The sequence below is a fragment of the Ruditapes philippinarum genome, unplaced genomic scaffold, assembly GCF_026571515.1.
Source record: "Ruditapes philippinarum isolate M1 unplaced genomic scaffold, ASM2657151v2 ctg1109_1_1_1_1, whole genome shotgun sequence".
Classification (NCBI taxonomy): domain Eukaryota; kingdom Metazoa; phylum Mollusca; class Bivalvia; order Venerida; family Veneridae; genus Ruditapes; species Ruditapes philippinarum.
Window position 1 is genome coordinate 1 of NW_026858279.1, and position 16,022 is coordinate 16,022.

At 31.5% G+C, this 16,022-nt stretch overlaps 1 protein-coding gene across 2 annotated transcripts; it reads left to right on the forward strand.

The window, feature by feature from the left end:
- Positions 1-1,378: 1,378 nt before the first annotated feature.
- LOC132752672 (inner centromere protein-like) lies at positions 1,379-15,921 on the forward strand. 2 transcript variants are annotated; one of them, XM_060743031.1, is made up of 5 exons: positions 1,379-1,533; positions 3,250-3,382; positions 10,685-10,975; positions 12,181-12,471; positions 12,850-15,921. In XM_060743031.1, exons 2-5 carry the CDS (start codon positions 3,282-3,284, stop codon positions 12,896-12,898), a joined length of 732 nt encoding a protein of 243 aa, XP_060599014.1. In that variant the 5' UTR covers positions 1,379-1,533; positions 3,250-3,281; the 3' UTR covers positions 12,899-15,921. The 2 variants fall into 2 exon arrangements, with proteins under 2 accessions (XP_060599014.1, XP_060599015.1); XM_060743032.1 differs by having other exon boundaries at positions 1,466-1,484.
- The last annotated feature ends 101 nt before the right edge of the window (positions 15,922-16,022 follow it).

The following is a 16,022-nucleotide window of genomic DNA, read 5'->3' on the forward strand; positions in this document are numbered from 1 at the left end:
GTGGAGCCATCAGTGGGCCTGTAGTAAGGTATTCCAAAGGTTCTGGGTAGCCTTGATAAGACTGGTTATCCCGTAAAATTTTGATATTCGGTGTCCAACGGGGGCCTTTAACGTAAAATAGCTCCGGGTCATAAGATGTTATCTTGGAAAATAAAGTGCTTTCCAATCTAATCTCCAATGACAAAAAAAAACTACCGTTAAAGCTTCGTGGTGAGCTATCGTTCAGAATACGTTAATCATCTTCTTGAGCATGGTCTATCTGTAGAAGTTCACGTGTGATTTAATCTTAACAGATATAAAGGCTTTCTGGGTTGAATTCACACAGCAAATTCAACAACTTTAAATCGATGGTTTCTAACCGAACCCCTCCCCTCCCCTTCTCCCTCCCCCGACGCTTATGATCACTTTTGGTCACTTGTAGTAGAAAGCATTAATGCAGCATATAATACCAATATTCAAAATATTGTTATTTCAGGAGACAATCCTTTTAGTCAATGTATGAGGTTTTAACATCATTTTTCGGTCGAGGGCCGTCTAAAATCGGTTTGACTACAGGGAAGAACTGAATATAATTCACTGTTAAACAAAACATTTACGCTACGTATAGATCTCATTACATTTTCTAGTTAACAATTTAATTAGCATAAGAACTTACTGAGTTTAGTTTACACAAGAACTGTTATGCAAGAGTCATAGATTTTGTCCAAAATGACGAGACCACCAATAACGTTCACGATATGGAAACTTAGAAACGCAAGTTAGCACGTTTTCATTCGGCCGAGTATCTTTTTTAAAGATACTTCTTGTTCGAGTATATATAAAGTACGTTTTGACGTTAGATTTATTTCAACAGGTGGAAAGATTTGTTTCTCAAATTCGTCTCTTTTTCCACTCACATGCGTGCATAATGCATCAATAAAAGGAAGAAAATCAAACTTTTGAGCTACAAAGAAAAGAAAAAGTTGCTTTAAAACACATTTTCTGTCAATAATTTTTTTTTTTTTTTTTTGGTTACCTTATATTTTTGTACTCCTCAGCCTTCTATAATAGTTTTATTCTATTAAGGTTTACTTAAAGTAACTGTATGTAAACAAATCTCTGTAAAATAAAAAATATATTTATTATAATAAACATGTGATCATTTTACGGACTAAGATCTAATACATACAAACGATTTCCGTCAGGTACTAGTGTAACCTTGTTCAAAGAGGCCTAGTCACTCCGAATAAAGTTTTTGAGAAAAAGGATAAAATTTCGCTTTATTTTCGGGACAAAAATGAGCAAATATGATATCATTATCATTAAACTGTCCCCCGTGTGTATTGATTACCCCATAAATTTACTCACAGTGGCAAAATAGCTCATCATGACTATACACGTATATCTTATCTGATAGATGATAACATTTATAAAGGAGCACTTGTAGTCTTATATAAAACAACGTTACATTGTTAAATACCCTAAAATATGAACGATTGTAGCATGTACGTACAATCTTTATAAACCATATAATATTGGATTTATAACCTTTTTGTGAGTGTTATTTCCGAATTAGATGTTATATTATTTATAAACAATACTATATTTGACTTATTTGTGAGTATAATATCTGAATTAAAAAACATACAAGTTTTTACTTAATAACTTATTTGTAAGAATTGTGCCTGAATAAAGTGTAATATCATTTATAAATTATACAATACTCGTATATGAGTTAAAATATTATTTGTGAGTATTTTATCGTAATAAAATGTAATATTTTCAAAAAAAAACAATACAGTATTTGATTTGATATCTTGTTCGAGATTATTTCTGAATTAAAAGTTGCACTTGTTTATAAATCACGCAATGCGTTTTTTTTCCAAAATAAGATGAATGTTATATTGTTCAAAAACATACATTCAGTAAAATCCGTTGATATTTGGTCTGTATTTTGTATGTGTCTTACATATGGTACTTTTACACAATTGCAAATTTTCATATATTTTTTGCGACATTAAAGTCAGTGTAAAAGTTTGTCCGAACTTATAAACAGTGTTACTGTTAAAATGTATGTTGTTTCATTTACGAATATAACCGAAATTTTGGAAACTAAAAATCACTAGTATTTTGCGAGTAACGTCGTGAGGAGTTCTTTGATATTACAATGAAGCAATTTTGTACAGTTCCGTATCTTAAATCCCATTAAGCCCAAAAATTCATTTTCTCAATGTTTCTTTATATTTAAATTCATAAAAAAGAAAGAGCGCATCTAGTATATTTTAATCTTCTCTGTTCTAAATAAAAACAAATCCATAAAATATTACTTTTTAAGAAATAGATAAGTATGTATTTACAAGAAGTTTACATGTACAACTATCGATTTATAGTTTTACTTTGGACACACTGATACTGATTAAGTACGGAAATATGTTTCTATAATTTATTGTTTTCAATTCAAATTTAATACAATCTCTTTTTGAATACATTATAAATGCATCTGCAATCGTTGAATATACGTCGTATATATCAAGTATGTGTTAAATTAGTTTACCTAACTTAAATATGACATTATTTATGTTCAAGTGGGAATCATAACAGGAGAGATTACCGCGTATGTATTTTTTCTTTCAAGATTTCCAGTGTTTTACTGTAATATATCAAATGATTATATACTGATAAACCACTAGCGAAATTTATTAAATATGATTTTCACTATAGCCGGACTATATCTGAATGGAAAGAATATCATATGAACTAAACGGAACAACAGACAAAAATAATGACGTATTACATGTACCTAAATGTTGCTTCTTTAGGAAAAGAAAGTCGGTGTCATCATACATCATGTAAAAAATGTAACAAAGTTAGAGAAATTTAATAGAACTATATTTCAAAATTGATGATGTGACGTCATGATGTGATGAAGTCTTAAAGGAGAATGTGGACCCTTCGGGGCAAAATCAGAAAAAAATAAATATTTAAAATCACTTAAAAGAAAATTTACTTGTTTTACATTTAAGACTGAAATATTTTTCATTTGTGAACACCAGCTATTCTATTTTCGCTCATGGCTGCGCCACTCGTGAAAATATTGTATCTAGTGTTCACTCAGTGAAATATATTTACATGCAAAACAAACAAATATCCTCTATACGACTACAAGACTTTGTTCAATTATATTTCTCTAGATCAATTATATTTCTCTACATACATTATAATATACAAAAAAGAAACATTTGTATTTATATGTATTTCCACATATTCTAGACACGTATATTGGTCGGTTGTGTAATTGAAACATGCCGTTGTGTAGTTGTGGTGTGACCCATCAATGTAATTCAGGTCATGAGCATATCACCGAGGAACAGGCGTTAAAGTGTGACTTTCTGGAAGCTGAAAGGTTTGTCTATTTTACTTCGTATACAATACTCTCACTTTAGTTAGCATAAAATGAAAAGTTTAAATGATTAGAAAGCGACACATGAATGGTTGTGGAGCATAGCAAGGCAACCAACATCCTTTTCCTTGTTTTAAATTTTAGGAGAACATTTTAAAAAAATAGTCTATCACATTGTCCTTGAAAAGGATCATGGGTCGGCCTGTATAGTCGAACTTCTAGGCCACTGACTTCAAAGTGATTGGTCTTTTAACACTATCGGTTCAAATCTCGCAAGTAAAAAGATTTTATCGCGTGGGGAAAACTTTCCAGCTGGCTAATGTAATTTATTGAGACGCTTTCTTTTGACAGAGGTCATGTGACTTTATACGTCAAACGTTCGTCATATGTTTCAGGTAAAAAAAGAAACAAAGGCTTTTGGTTACGTGTTGGAAATATCTTGAAAATTTCGTTTATCGCAATAACAAAATGTTACAACATGATTATAGAAATAAATCATATTTAGTTAATGTTATTTCATAATTTATTTAAGCTTATATTATATAGACGGGAGTGTTGCGTGTATGGGATATAATGAATATATATTAACTCTACAAATGAAAAAAAAACGATTTTTGTCCTGAGTTGGAGGATATACTTTTTGGACGATCAATGTTCGCATTAGGTCCTTATTTCAAAATGTTTGACACAAATTAAACTTATCCATGCTAGAACTAAAAAGAAAAATGGGCTTTTAATAAATGAAATATATCTACAAGTGTTGTTCAGAGCCATGTTTGTCTTTGGATTTTGGTGTTAGTGGTTTTGTGTTTGAAATCAATTTGACTAGTTGGCCAATTGGAATGGAATTTCTATCCAACTGATCCACTTTTATATAAAAATGATAATGCTTTTCTGATAAAATTATGGAAAATTACCGCGCACCGAGATCAAATTCCTTTCATTTTGCACACTTTCACACTATTATTTGTATATTTTAACTATAACTATTTTTCCAGGGTTACCCAACAATTTTCGTGGCACAAAATTCCGCCTGGGCCCCTTGTCACTGGTTCTTGTTGCTGGGTCATGTAAGGGTTGCGATCATTGAACGCCGCCTTTCTTTGTTGATCTTGTTTTATCATATTTTGTTAAAAGAGATTTTTTGTCACGATAGCATCTGTTAAATCTGCATTCAAAAAAGCAAATCTTCTCACCCAGGATGACACAAATAATTTACATGAAACCTCATATAGATCAATGACGATAATAAGTCCCAAGCATTTGACTGAAATATTTATGTTCGTGAAGTTGGCAGCCTAGCAGCCTGGCAGCCTGGCAGCCTAGCAGCCAAAAGAAAACTAAGAATAGTACAAACATAAAATCGTCGGAAATACATAAGTAGCACTTCTTTAGATCATTCCACGCCTTTTTCAATATCGTGATCTTTATTTTTTTAAGATGTTGAACTTCATCTTAACATGATTGTTTTATTCTGACGCTCCGAAATTTGTGAAGTTAGCAGCCTAGAAGGATAGTACAAACATGAAAACCGTCGGAAATGAATCGGTAGCAAATACTTAGACCATTCCATGTCTTATTTCAGTATCGCGTACTTAAATTTTTTAAAGAAATTAACTTTGTTGTTTTTTTTATTTTGACACTTCGAAATTTGTGAAGTTAGAAGCCTAGTAGGATAGTACAAACATGAAAACCGTCGGAAATGAATCGGTAGCAAATACCATTCCATGTCTTATTTCAATATCGCGTACTTTATTTTTTATTAATAATTAACTTTTTTTATTTTGACACATCGAAATTTGTGAAGTTAGCAGCCCAGCAGCCTGGCAGCCTAGCAGCCTGGCAGCCCAGCAGCCTAAAGAAAACTAAGAATAATACAAACATGAAAACCGTCGGAAATGAGTCGGTAGCACATACTTAAACTATTTCACGTCTTTTTTTCAGTATCGCGAACTTTTTTTTTTTTTACTCTTCGTCTTCGAAATTTGTGAAGTTAGCAACTTAGCCTAGCAAATACTTAGACCATTCCATGTCTTATTTCAGTATCGCGTACTTTATTTTTTTTAAATAATTAACTTTTTTTATTTTGACACTTCGAAATTTGTGAAGTTAGCAGCCTAGCAGCATGGCAGCCTAGCAGCCTAGCAGCCTGGCAGCCTAACAGCCTAAAGAAAACTAAGGATAATACAAACATCGGAAATTAGTCGGTAGCACATACTTTTCCACGTCTTTTTTTCAGTACCGCGAACTTTATTTTTTTAAATATTGAACTTTGTTTTTTTTTTCTTTTACTCTTCGTCTTCGAAATTTGTGAAGTTAGCAGCCTAGCAGCCTAGCAGCCTAAAGAAAACTAAGGATAATACAAACATGCAAACCGTCGGATATGAATCGGAAGCACATACTTAGACCATTCCACGTCTTATTTCAGTTTTGCAATCTTTATTTTTTTAAAAATTGAACTTTGATTTTTTAGTGTTTTGTTTTTGACACTTCGAACTTTGGGAAGTTAGCAGCCTAGTAGGATATTACAAACATGAAAACCGTCGGAAATGAATCGGTAGCAAATACTTAGACCATTCCACGTCTTATTTCAGTATCGCAATCTTTATTTTTTTAAATATTGAACTTTGATTTTTTAGTGTTTTGTTTTTTTGACGCTCCGAAATTTGTGAAGTTAGCAGTCTAGTAGGATATTACAAACATGAAAACCGTCGGAAATGAATCGGTAGCAAATACTTAGACCATTCCATGTCTTATTTCAATATCGCGTACTTTATTTCTTTTAAATAATTAACTTTTTTATTTTGACACTTCGAAATTTGTGAAGTTAGCAGCCTAGCAGCCTGTCGAAAATGAATCGGTAGGACATACTTAGACTATTCCGCGTCTTTTTTTTTCAGTATTGCGATCTTTTTACTTTTTTTTAAATATTGAATTTTGTGGTTTTTTTGGGGTTTTTTTTTTTACACTTCGAATGTGAAGCCTAGCTAGGCTTCTAACTTCACAAATTTCGAAGCGTCGAATGAAAAAAATATGTTACGATAAAGTTTAACATCTTAAAAAATAAAGATCACGATATTGAAAAAGGCGTGGAATGATCTAATTTAAAAGAAGTGCTACTAATGTATTTCCGACGGTTTTCATGTTTGTACTATTCTTAGTTTTCTTTAGGCTGTTAGGCTGCCAGGCTGCTAGGCTGCCAACTTCAGGCTGCTAGGCTGCTAGGCTGCCAACTTCACGAACATGTGAAAAAAATCTAGTTAAGGTTCTGTGTGCATGTAAGTTCGTGGACTTCAAAGCCCTAGTGTGTCTTTCAAAGTAATTATACACTGTGAATAAAAACGTCCAATATTTCGTGTATTGATGTGCTGTTATGAGTATTTTTTTATAATCTAAAAGGTTGTGTTGCAGCATGAAAGTTAGTCCATTCGTGAATCCTAGATAACAAAACTTTCTTCCTGGTTTGTACCTTCTAAACTTTACATTTTGATCCCTTAATATGTAACCAAGTTACGTTTTAGGTGTGTATTTGTATAACATTCGATTTAAGTCTTAAATATGTTGTCTTTCGTGCACGAATATGTTATCAACGAGTACCTGTCATATTAAACTTAACTCCATAAAAATGGTAAAAAAAAATAATTTTATATTCGAATTGGAGGGATTAGAATGTATTGTTGCGGGAATTAAATGGACTTTGCTTATGGTTTCTAGGATTTTAAAAATTGAAATACCCAAAATTCTAAAAGAATATGATTTTAATAAACAGCAGATTAACGACATTTAACCACATGCTGACAATAATAGCTAGATATAATAAAGGGTTTATTCTTATTCGAAAGTAAAGTGTGTGTGTGTTCTTAATAATATCAACTTTATTTAATTTTGAGGACGAGATTTAAGTCATATTGCAACAAGGAAGCTTTCGAGAATAGATTATTGAAGGATGATTATACATACATAAGGCATGCACGTCCTTCGTGCATTGTTTTAACCATGCGCATGCACCGATCGTGATTTATTTCAAGAACACACATAATTTGTGCATAATTTTAGAAACGCGCACGCACCCTTTTTATACATGTATAATGGTACGCATGTGCGCCATTTGTGCATTATTTCAGTCATGCGCACACTTCGTGCACTGTTATGTTATACTTCAGACACGAACACTTTTCTTACATTCGTTTGAGGCACATGCATTATTTCAGACATTCGCAGCCTTCCTGCATTATTTCAAGCATTCGCAACATTCCTGCATTAATTCATGCACACCCGTGCAATATTTTAGACTCGCGCACCATTCGTGCAATATTTCAGGCATGCGCATCGATCAAGCACACACACCTTTTGTGTATAATTTCAGGGACAAACAATCTTCGTGCATTTATTTCAGACACGAATACTCTTTTCAGGATATTAATATCTTTTATTTTATGCTTTTCAGTTGATAACTGATTTATTCATGAATATTATATTTGATAATTTCACACTGTAAATTATCAAAATATAATTTCACACTTTTCAATGACGAAACTGCTTTTTTAAAGATTTTCCCCATGTGGTACCTCAATTTTATTTTTGCTGACAATTCTGACAATGTCAGGCTGTTTAAAGAAAAAGGAAAGCTGACATTGATAAATAACTTAAATGTCAAAAGTATAAAAAAGAAGAAAACTTACTTCTATTCATTCCAATTCCAATCACCAAATTTTGTCTCTAAATGTTTTTGTTTCATTTTTACAGTCTGAAAAATAGATTCCTTTCACATGCAAAACTGCTCTTGATGACATTTGGTCATATTAAAGTATCCTTCGAGTAATAACTGCCGTATGCTTTGTGAAAAATTGAAAAGCAATGACAGCCATCAGCCCGAAGAATAAGTAAACAACCCAGCGTTCCTGAGCCAGCTTCAAAGTTTTCAATTTTCCTAGCTGCTTTTTGAAGGTTTTCACATCTGTCAACACTTATTTTTTGTCTGTTACAATCCTCAAATGAGTTTTCTTTCTTTTAAAAAAGGTGTATGACTAACAAATCCAAATGATATACCTCTGAATCAAACACAATTATTTTCCTCCCTTGAAATACACATCTTAAAAAAATGGCTGCCGCTTACATTTAACAAAGCCAGCTCTAATATAATTTCGCAATAAGTAACTGAAATATGGATGTATGGTTGGACTTTTTCTCCAACAAGAATTGTTTGTTTTTATTATCAAAACAAGCGATCATTCATATTATTTTAATAAAATGAATAATATCACGTCATTTAACGTTGATTGCCGAACTTATTTTTCAGCTCAAGACTTCTTGTATTTAATGAGATATTCCGACTAAATGGGGTTCTCAATGGGGAAACAGATTTTAATATTAACGTTAATGTTATGGAAATTTCGTTTTAACTTCTTTTAAGCATAAAATAAAAAGAAAATGTGTTTGTTTGTTGTGTAAGATGTAATTTTATTTCATCTCGTGAATTTTAAAAACAGTAGTCTCACTCGTGGCTACGCCACTCGTGAGAATACTATTTTTAAAGCCCACTCGATGAAATAAAATTTCATCTTACACGCAAACAAACAAAATATCCTCTATATCACAATAGTCTTATCAAATTAGATTTATGATTCATTGTAATATCTAATGTTATAAATCAAGAATATATACGTTTCCTAATTCTACAATATTTATAAAACATGATTTTGAATTCAATATTTTTGAGCATTTTCATATATTATCATGTACATAATGCACCAATTTATACTGATGTGACATTTGATTTGATTTTAAAGTAGCAAGTACAAATATTGATGCAATGTGCAGCAATTTAGGAGCTCTGCGCAAAAACATGCGCTCATTCAAATCATTCCTACGCACATGTCTTTGTCTAATTAAATTAAGTACATGTACTATTGTACATTATTCCGGATGTTTTGTAAATCATTTAAATTTGCATAAGTATGCTTATCGTATGCACTGTCTATGAGAGAGGGGCCAGATATTACATTTAAAATATATGCTTTCACTGATGCCTTCAGGTCTTGTAAGGAAAGTTATTCCAATACAAAGAAGACTTACAAGACCTGTTATGTGACATGACCAGAATTGTATATCATTTATGAATGAGCGGACGAAAGACATTGTTCATCATGAACTTTGGTAGAGATTAGAATATTAAATGTACATGTATTTAATAGAACAGCAAAAATTCGAGAAATCAGGATCGATTTTAGCCGCACAAAAAAAAAGATATAAAAAGACTGAACAGCGAACTACTGCTAGACCCGTGTACTGTCGCACAACGTCAAAATAAAAGCGACATATAGTTATGGAAGCAAGAACTAGGTCGATTTAAATATTCACGTTAAAAATGTCATAAAAGCAATCGGGGCCGTAAAAAAGAAAACCGTAAAGAACCTACGGAAAAGACAATTTCTGAATGATAATATGTACTGTGATATAACAATTCGTAAAAAATGGCATACTTAATTTTTTCTATGAATTTATAAAGAGTGCAATTTATTGTTTGAATATGTTTGCATTTCATTTCCTGCAAAATTCCCAAGTTCGTTATTTTATTTCCAAAGCGCGACACGAATGACTTCTTTATATAGATTTTCTAACAAATTCACAATGTTGAGGCCATCTGTTTATTTCGAATTCATGTACAACAATAAAATACACAATAACTCACTGTGAACTATAAAAAATAATTTCATTTCGAAGATACAAATGTAAGAAATAATAGCCGAATTTGAGGGGGGTTGTTGTTTTTTATTTATTTCTTTTCTATTTATTGTTTTTCTTTGTCTTTTATAATAATACGACCTTCCCAGGGGTTGAGGCGTGAAATTTGTTCCTTTCATTAATAAGACATGCCTCGAATCACCGAAGAAGATACCAATATATGACTTTCTTAATAGAAATAGGAAGGAATTCTTGATTCAAAATTTATTTTTAGCTGTAAATCGACGGGATTAATTGATAAAAAAAATCGGATCCATGGACAAAAAAGTTAACACAAATAGCTTCGCGCCTGTCGGCGCGGAGCAATGAACAACAGCAAAGATAAGGACATCTGCTTTCATTGGAGTCAATATCATTTCGCTGTTACTTGATTCTCCTAATAATAAAAGCTAAGGGGTGTATAGAATCTTAATAAAAAAGAAGATTAGATGTTATAATAAAGAGAGGAAAGGGAACGTTTCCAAAATATTGACGTAACAATATTTCTTTTCTGAACCAGGAACGTCTTAAAACTTAAAACAATAAGTTTGAAAAAATTTAATTTAGTTTTGTATTATTCAGGAAATCTAACGAGATCAACAAGAAGCGTGAAGAGCTTGAGATTAAACAGCGCTCAAAGGAAGACAAATATGAGCTACAGAAGGAAGAGCTAGACGTTAAACAACAGGAACTTGAAGCCGAATGGAAAATGATGTCAGCCGAAAACGAAACCAGACAGCAAGAACTTGAAATTCAACGAGACAAGATTGAGCTCAAACGGTTAGAGCTCGAGAAAAAGCACGAAGCGAGAATGAAGGCCCATGAACAAGCTTTAGCCGAGTTAACTGTGGACAAAATGATTGCAGAAAGAACGTAAGCAGCTGTTTAAAAGCTCAAAAAAAAAATTTGTTAAAAATTCTATTTGGAAAATAATTAATATTTAGTGTAACAATCAAGTTATAAATGATAATTGGTATAGTAGCATATTAAGGTGTCCGCAATATTTTTTAAACGCAAGTTTTGGGGGTTTTTTTCTGTTTCATTAGAGTAAAACAGTTGTGAAGTGAACTTCCTATAAACTTGAATATATAGATATATGATATAAATTATGTTACTATTTGCATAAATCAATGTCTTTTGGTTTAAGAATACTTTACACTTCTCTTAAGCAATAAATGTGAAGAGCTAAAAAATGTTTTTTTTTAAAAAACAGTAAAAATACCTCCTTAGCCAGACAAATTTTTCTATACGAGTTTAACGTTTCTCAAGAGCAATACCTTTCAGCAAAATCCACAATCCTTTTCTGTCGCTGTTGTCTTTGTCAAGTTTTACAACTACGGTTGCATTAACTAAATGTTTATAAGTGGTCTAGGTCTATATTTAAAATTCAAATTTGGTTAAATTATTCCATTCAATTCTAGAGTGTTTTATAATATAATACATAGAGAAAGACAAATACATGTATAACATTAACAAATACATTTTATATTAACTTCGACAACCACTAGAAACTCATTTGAAACTTGTTTGGAGAAAGAAACAACCATGTTATAAGATTGATATTTGGGCTTTATTAAGTCATAAGCTTTAAGTACACATGTAATATGAACATGGTAAGTTTTCGGTATATCTGACAGATAAACAAATGCATTCTATATAAAATTATCCATTGTTCAGCCAGTTTTACTAATACTTCTTTAATTCAATTTGACAAAATTTGCATAGGAATATATGAACCTCTAAAACAAACAATAAAGAGTTGCTGAAAATGCCTGATGATATTTACTAGTAAGATGATATTAGGCAGTATCCCTTTTATAACCCGCAAGTACTCATTGTCAAAATAAGATCATTAAAGCCCACCAAGCAATGTTGCAGCCCAGTAATAATTAGCCAGTTCAGGAACGGCAGTTGGAAATGTAACCTGCAGTCAATGTCACATAGCACCGACTTTAATAGAACATGATATATTAAAATTGTTTTTTAAACATTCGCAAATGTGTTCTTACGCTGGTGATCATGGAACTTTCATTCTTTTCCACAAGCCAATTGTACAATTTTTTTTCAATTGTATGTAGATTACACAAAGAGTTTAAGCAGAAAGAAGACGCGCTTGCGGCAAAACAGCTTGAAAAGCATTTAAAGATAAACGAAAAGAAAGAAAAGTTGGAAGAGAAGCAAAAAGAGTATGATCTACTGTTACAACGGAAGAAAGAGAATGATGAGATGAAGATGAAGAATCAAGAGCTGAAGAAAGAGAAGCTAGAACAGGACAAGCAAAGGCTACAGATGGAGAGGCAAATGAAAATTGCGGCATATGAAGAGAAAATGACAAAGCTGGCAGAAGAAAAAGAGAAAGTCGGAACTATGTAAGATAATATACATTTATGTATTTCTGTTTTCATTTTTCAGTAAAGCAATCTTAGTTAATTATGATGCTGGGCGAGAAAGTTAGACAAAACGTACAAAACGTTAATCATATTACGTATGGGGTCACATGGAAACATCCGTTTTCGGTTCGCAGCAGACATAACCAAACGGTACTGATAACTTTGGGGTTTTAGTAATTATGTTAAAAATGTCTATTTACAAAAAAAATCTGTATTGTATAATAAAATAAATATCACATCTGCCTTCGGATGTTAGAACAAAATGTTCATCCGAGTCAAAATGAAATCAGTATTGCACTGGGACTCCATAAAAATATTGTTTAGTGTTTTCTACAAATATTTGTTTTACGCTTTCAGGATGGAAAGAAATCAGGTGGAGAAGTCATCAGTTTGCGTTATTCTGTAGTTTATCTATCCTACAGGGCATAGTGTAAAAAGAAACTGTGATATATTGAAATACATACAATAACTTCGTATTTATTTATATGACATATACTTAACCACAGCTGAATGGATAAAATATTTATTGTTAAAACTATTTAAGCTTTTAGATTATTGTGTTATGCTTAAAAGATATCTTCTATTAAAATATCATTAAAGAAAGCATCCGTCAACCTTGTGCTTATCATGGAGTACTTTGGTTTATCGCCTGAAACCAATTGCATATTTGTCTGTGCCATAAATGTTTTTCAATGTAACTGTATAAGTGAAAATTTGATCCAATTGTTAAAGATTTGAAGTTCCAAATGTTTTTAAAAGACTGAACGGTATAGCTTCGATATACTATTTCATTTTTATCCCGTCTGAAAATAAAAACACGGGTTGCAAGAAAAATGCTTATTATATTTTTATCAGTTGTATATGGGCGTATATTAATAACTGCACAAGCAGTCAAACAATATCATTCTTCTTGTCTAGATGAAGTTAGAGATCGTTCTGTAAACCACGGTCTCTTTTTTCAGAGCAGGCGCGAGGTTAAGGGGGCGTGAGTGATGTTGCACGTTTTTATTATCCGTCATGTATAGACTCAATCAAATCGAGTCTGCAATTCTCTTCTAATTTTGTTGTGATCAATGCTTCCGAGGGATCACTATGCGTCCAGATTTTTTTCTTCATCTGATTACTTTTTTTTATATTAACTGCACTGCAACTACATGTACTAGTTATTATATTCCTACTTAACACCAACGACCTACGTGAGTGTTTATGATAGGCATCAAGATGTCAGTTTTCTTCATTCAAATGAATGTTAAATACTTTTCTATTTCCATGATTAACCAAATAATGTCAACTTTTCGCAAGTTATGACAAATAGCTATTGCGATAGGTCAGTCGCTCGTGTGAATTACATAATTGGCGTTTAACTATTGTACTTATGTATGAAAAGCCCCGAAAAGGTTAATTATCTTTTACAGATAGAACAGAATAGATAAGTACATTCTACATGAACCTATTCTGTACTCTATAGTGATTTTTAATACAGGTTATTACTCCCATTTTCAAAAAAGGCAATATAAATGACGCAAAGAACTATCGTGGAATTACTTAATTAATGTTATAGCAAAAACTTACTCACATAATTATTATGACTTAACCGTTTAATGAAATGAACTGAAAAACACGAAAAGATTACAAAAACCTAATTCGGATTTCAAAAAGGAAAATCGATAATTGTTTGCATATTTATCCTAAATTCTATAATAGCTAAAGTTTTAAATTCTGGTGATAAACTATAGTGTGTGTTCATTGATTATTAACAGTGTTTTGACCAAATTGAAAGAATCTTTTTGTGGCAAAAACTTTTGTCAGATAATGTTAGTTGTAAATTTGTTATGGCCATAAAATCAATGTATAAAACAGTAAAGTCTTGTGTAAGGTATAAGTCAGATACATCTGCATTCTTCAACTCAGGCGTGGGCTTGAAGCAAGGTGACCCCAGCTCACCTCTGCTCTTCATGCTCTTTGTGAACGACATTTTAGATAATATAAATACTGATCTTGAGGGCATTTTTACTATAAATGAATTAAAACTGTTCATTCTTATGTATGCAGATGATCAGGCAATTTTTGCTAAAACGCCTGAAACTTTACAGTCTATGTTAACTGGTGTGGAAAATTATTGTAATTTATGGGGTTTAAAAATCAACATTTCAAAAACAAAAGCGATGATCTTTGAAAATGGGAGGCACACCATGTATAACTTCAAAATTTATAATAATATTATAGAAACAGTTTTCGGTTTTAATACCTAGGTATTACTTTATTCAAAAATGGTAATTGGAACCGTACGCAAAAATGCATCGCTCAACATGCATCAATTGCTATGAATACTAGTAATCTATTTCGTAAATTTACGATGTAGAACTACCAATGGGTCAGAAGTGTAAGAGAAGCTAAGGATATTGAGGCTATTCACACTAAGTTTTAAGACGCATTTTGGGTTTAAAAAGTCAACAAATTTATCTACACTTTATGGAGAATTAGGAAAAATTCCTTTGTTATTCATTCGAAAAATAAATATGATTAAGTACTGGATAAAAATTTTAAAACAGAATGATACTGCTCTGCTTAGAAGAAGCTATTGGATTTTAAAAGTAGATGCAAATCGCAATTTAAAATATAATGGGGAAAATTGGGCTTTTCAGATAAAAAATATTTTACAAGAACATGGTTTATTGTATGTATGAAATGATCAATTTGAAATCGATATTCATTTTTCATTGATTAAACAGAGAATTATTGATAACTTTTACAAAAATGGTACTCTGATATCAATAACTCTAATCGTTTACAGTCATATTGTGTCTTTAAGTTTGAATTCGAATTTGAAGAATATTTGAAAGTAATTACTGATAAGAAATATAGAATTCCATGTCAAGATTTAGAACTTCATCACATAATCTTTTTATAGAATCTTGAAAATATAATGATACTCCAAGAGAACAGAGACTCTGCAAATCGTGCAATATGAAAACCATTGAAAATGAGTACCATTTTTTGCCAGTATGTCCATTTCACCGTGACCTAAGAAGTAATTTTTTTAAAAGATATTATTGTCAATGGCCAAATATCACTAAATTCGAAAGATTAATGTCATCAAAATGTAAATCTGTTCTACTGAACATAGCAAAATATATTTATTTTCTATGAAAAACCGCATCTCATAATACATTCTCTAAATTTAAATATCTTTATTACCAATTCTATTTTTTCCTTAATAACTAGAACTTTTTTATATATATATGTAACAATATATTTAGTATATCTAGACCGTTGTGAGAATTTTTTATGTAATTTGAACTACTCTCTTCGGATATAATTTTATTTCTTTTGCCATGTCTGTCGCTGAACTTTCTTCTTTTTTTTGTATTGACTCTAAACATACAGTATGTTTTATGTTTTATGCTGAATAAAATTTTGTATTGTATTGTATTGTATTGTATTTAGGGAGTAGGTAAGACATTTGTAGGTAACTGTTTTCTTGAGAAGCAAACACCATTTTTGTATAGATTTACGTATAATGATTAACA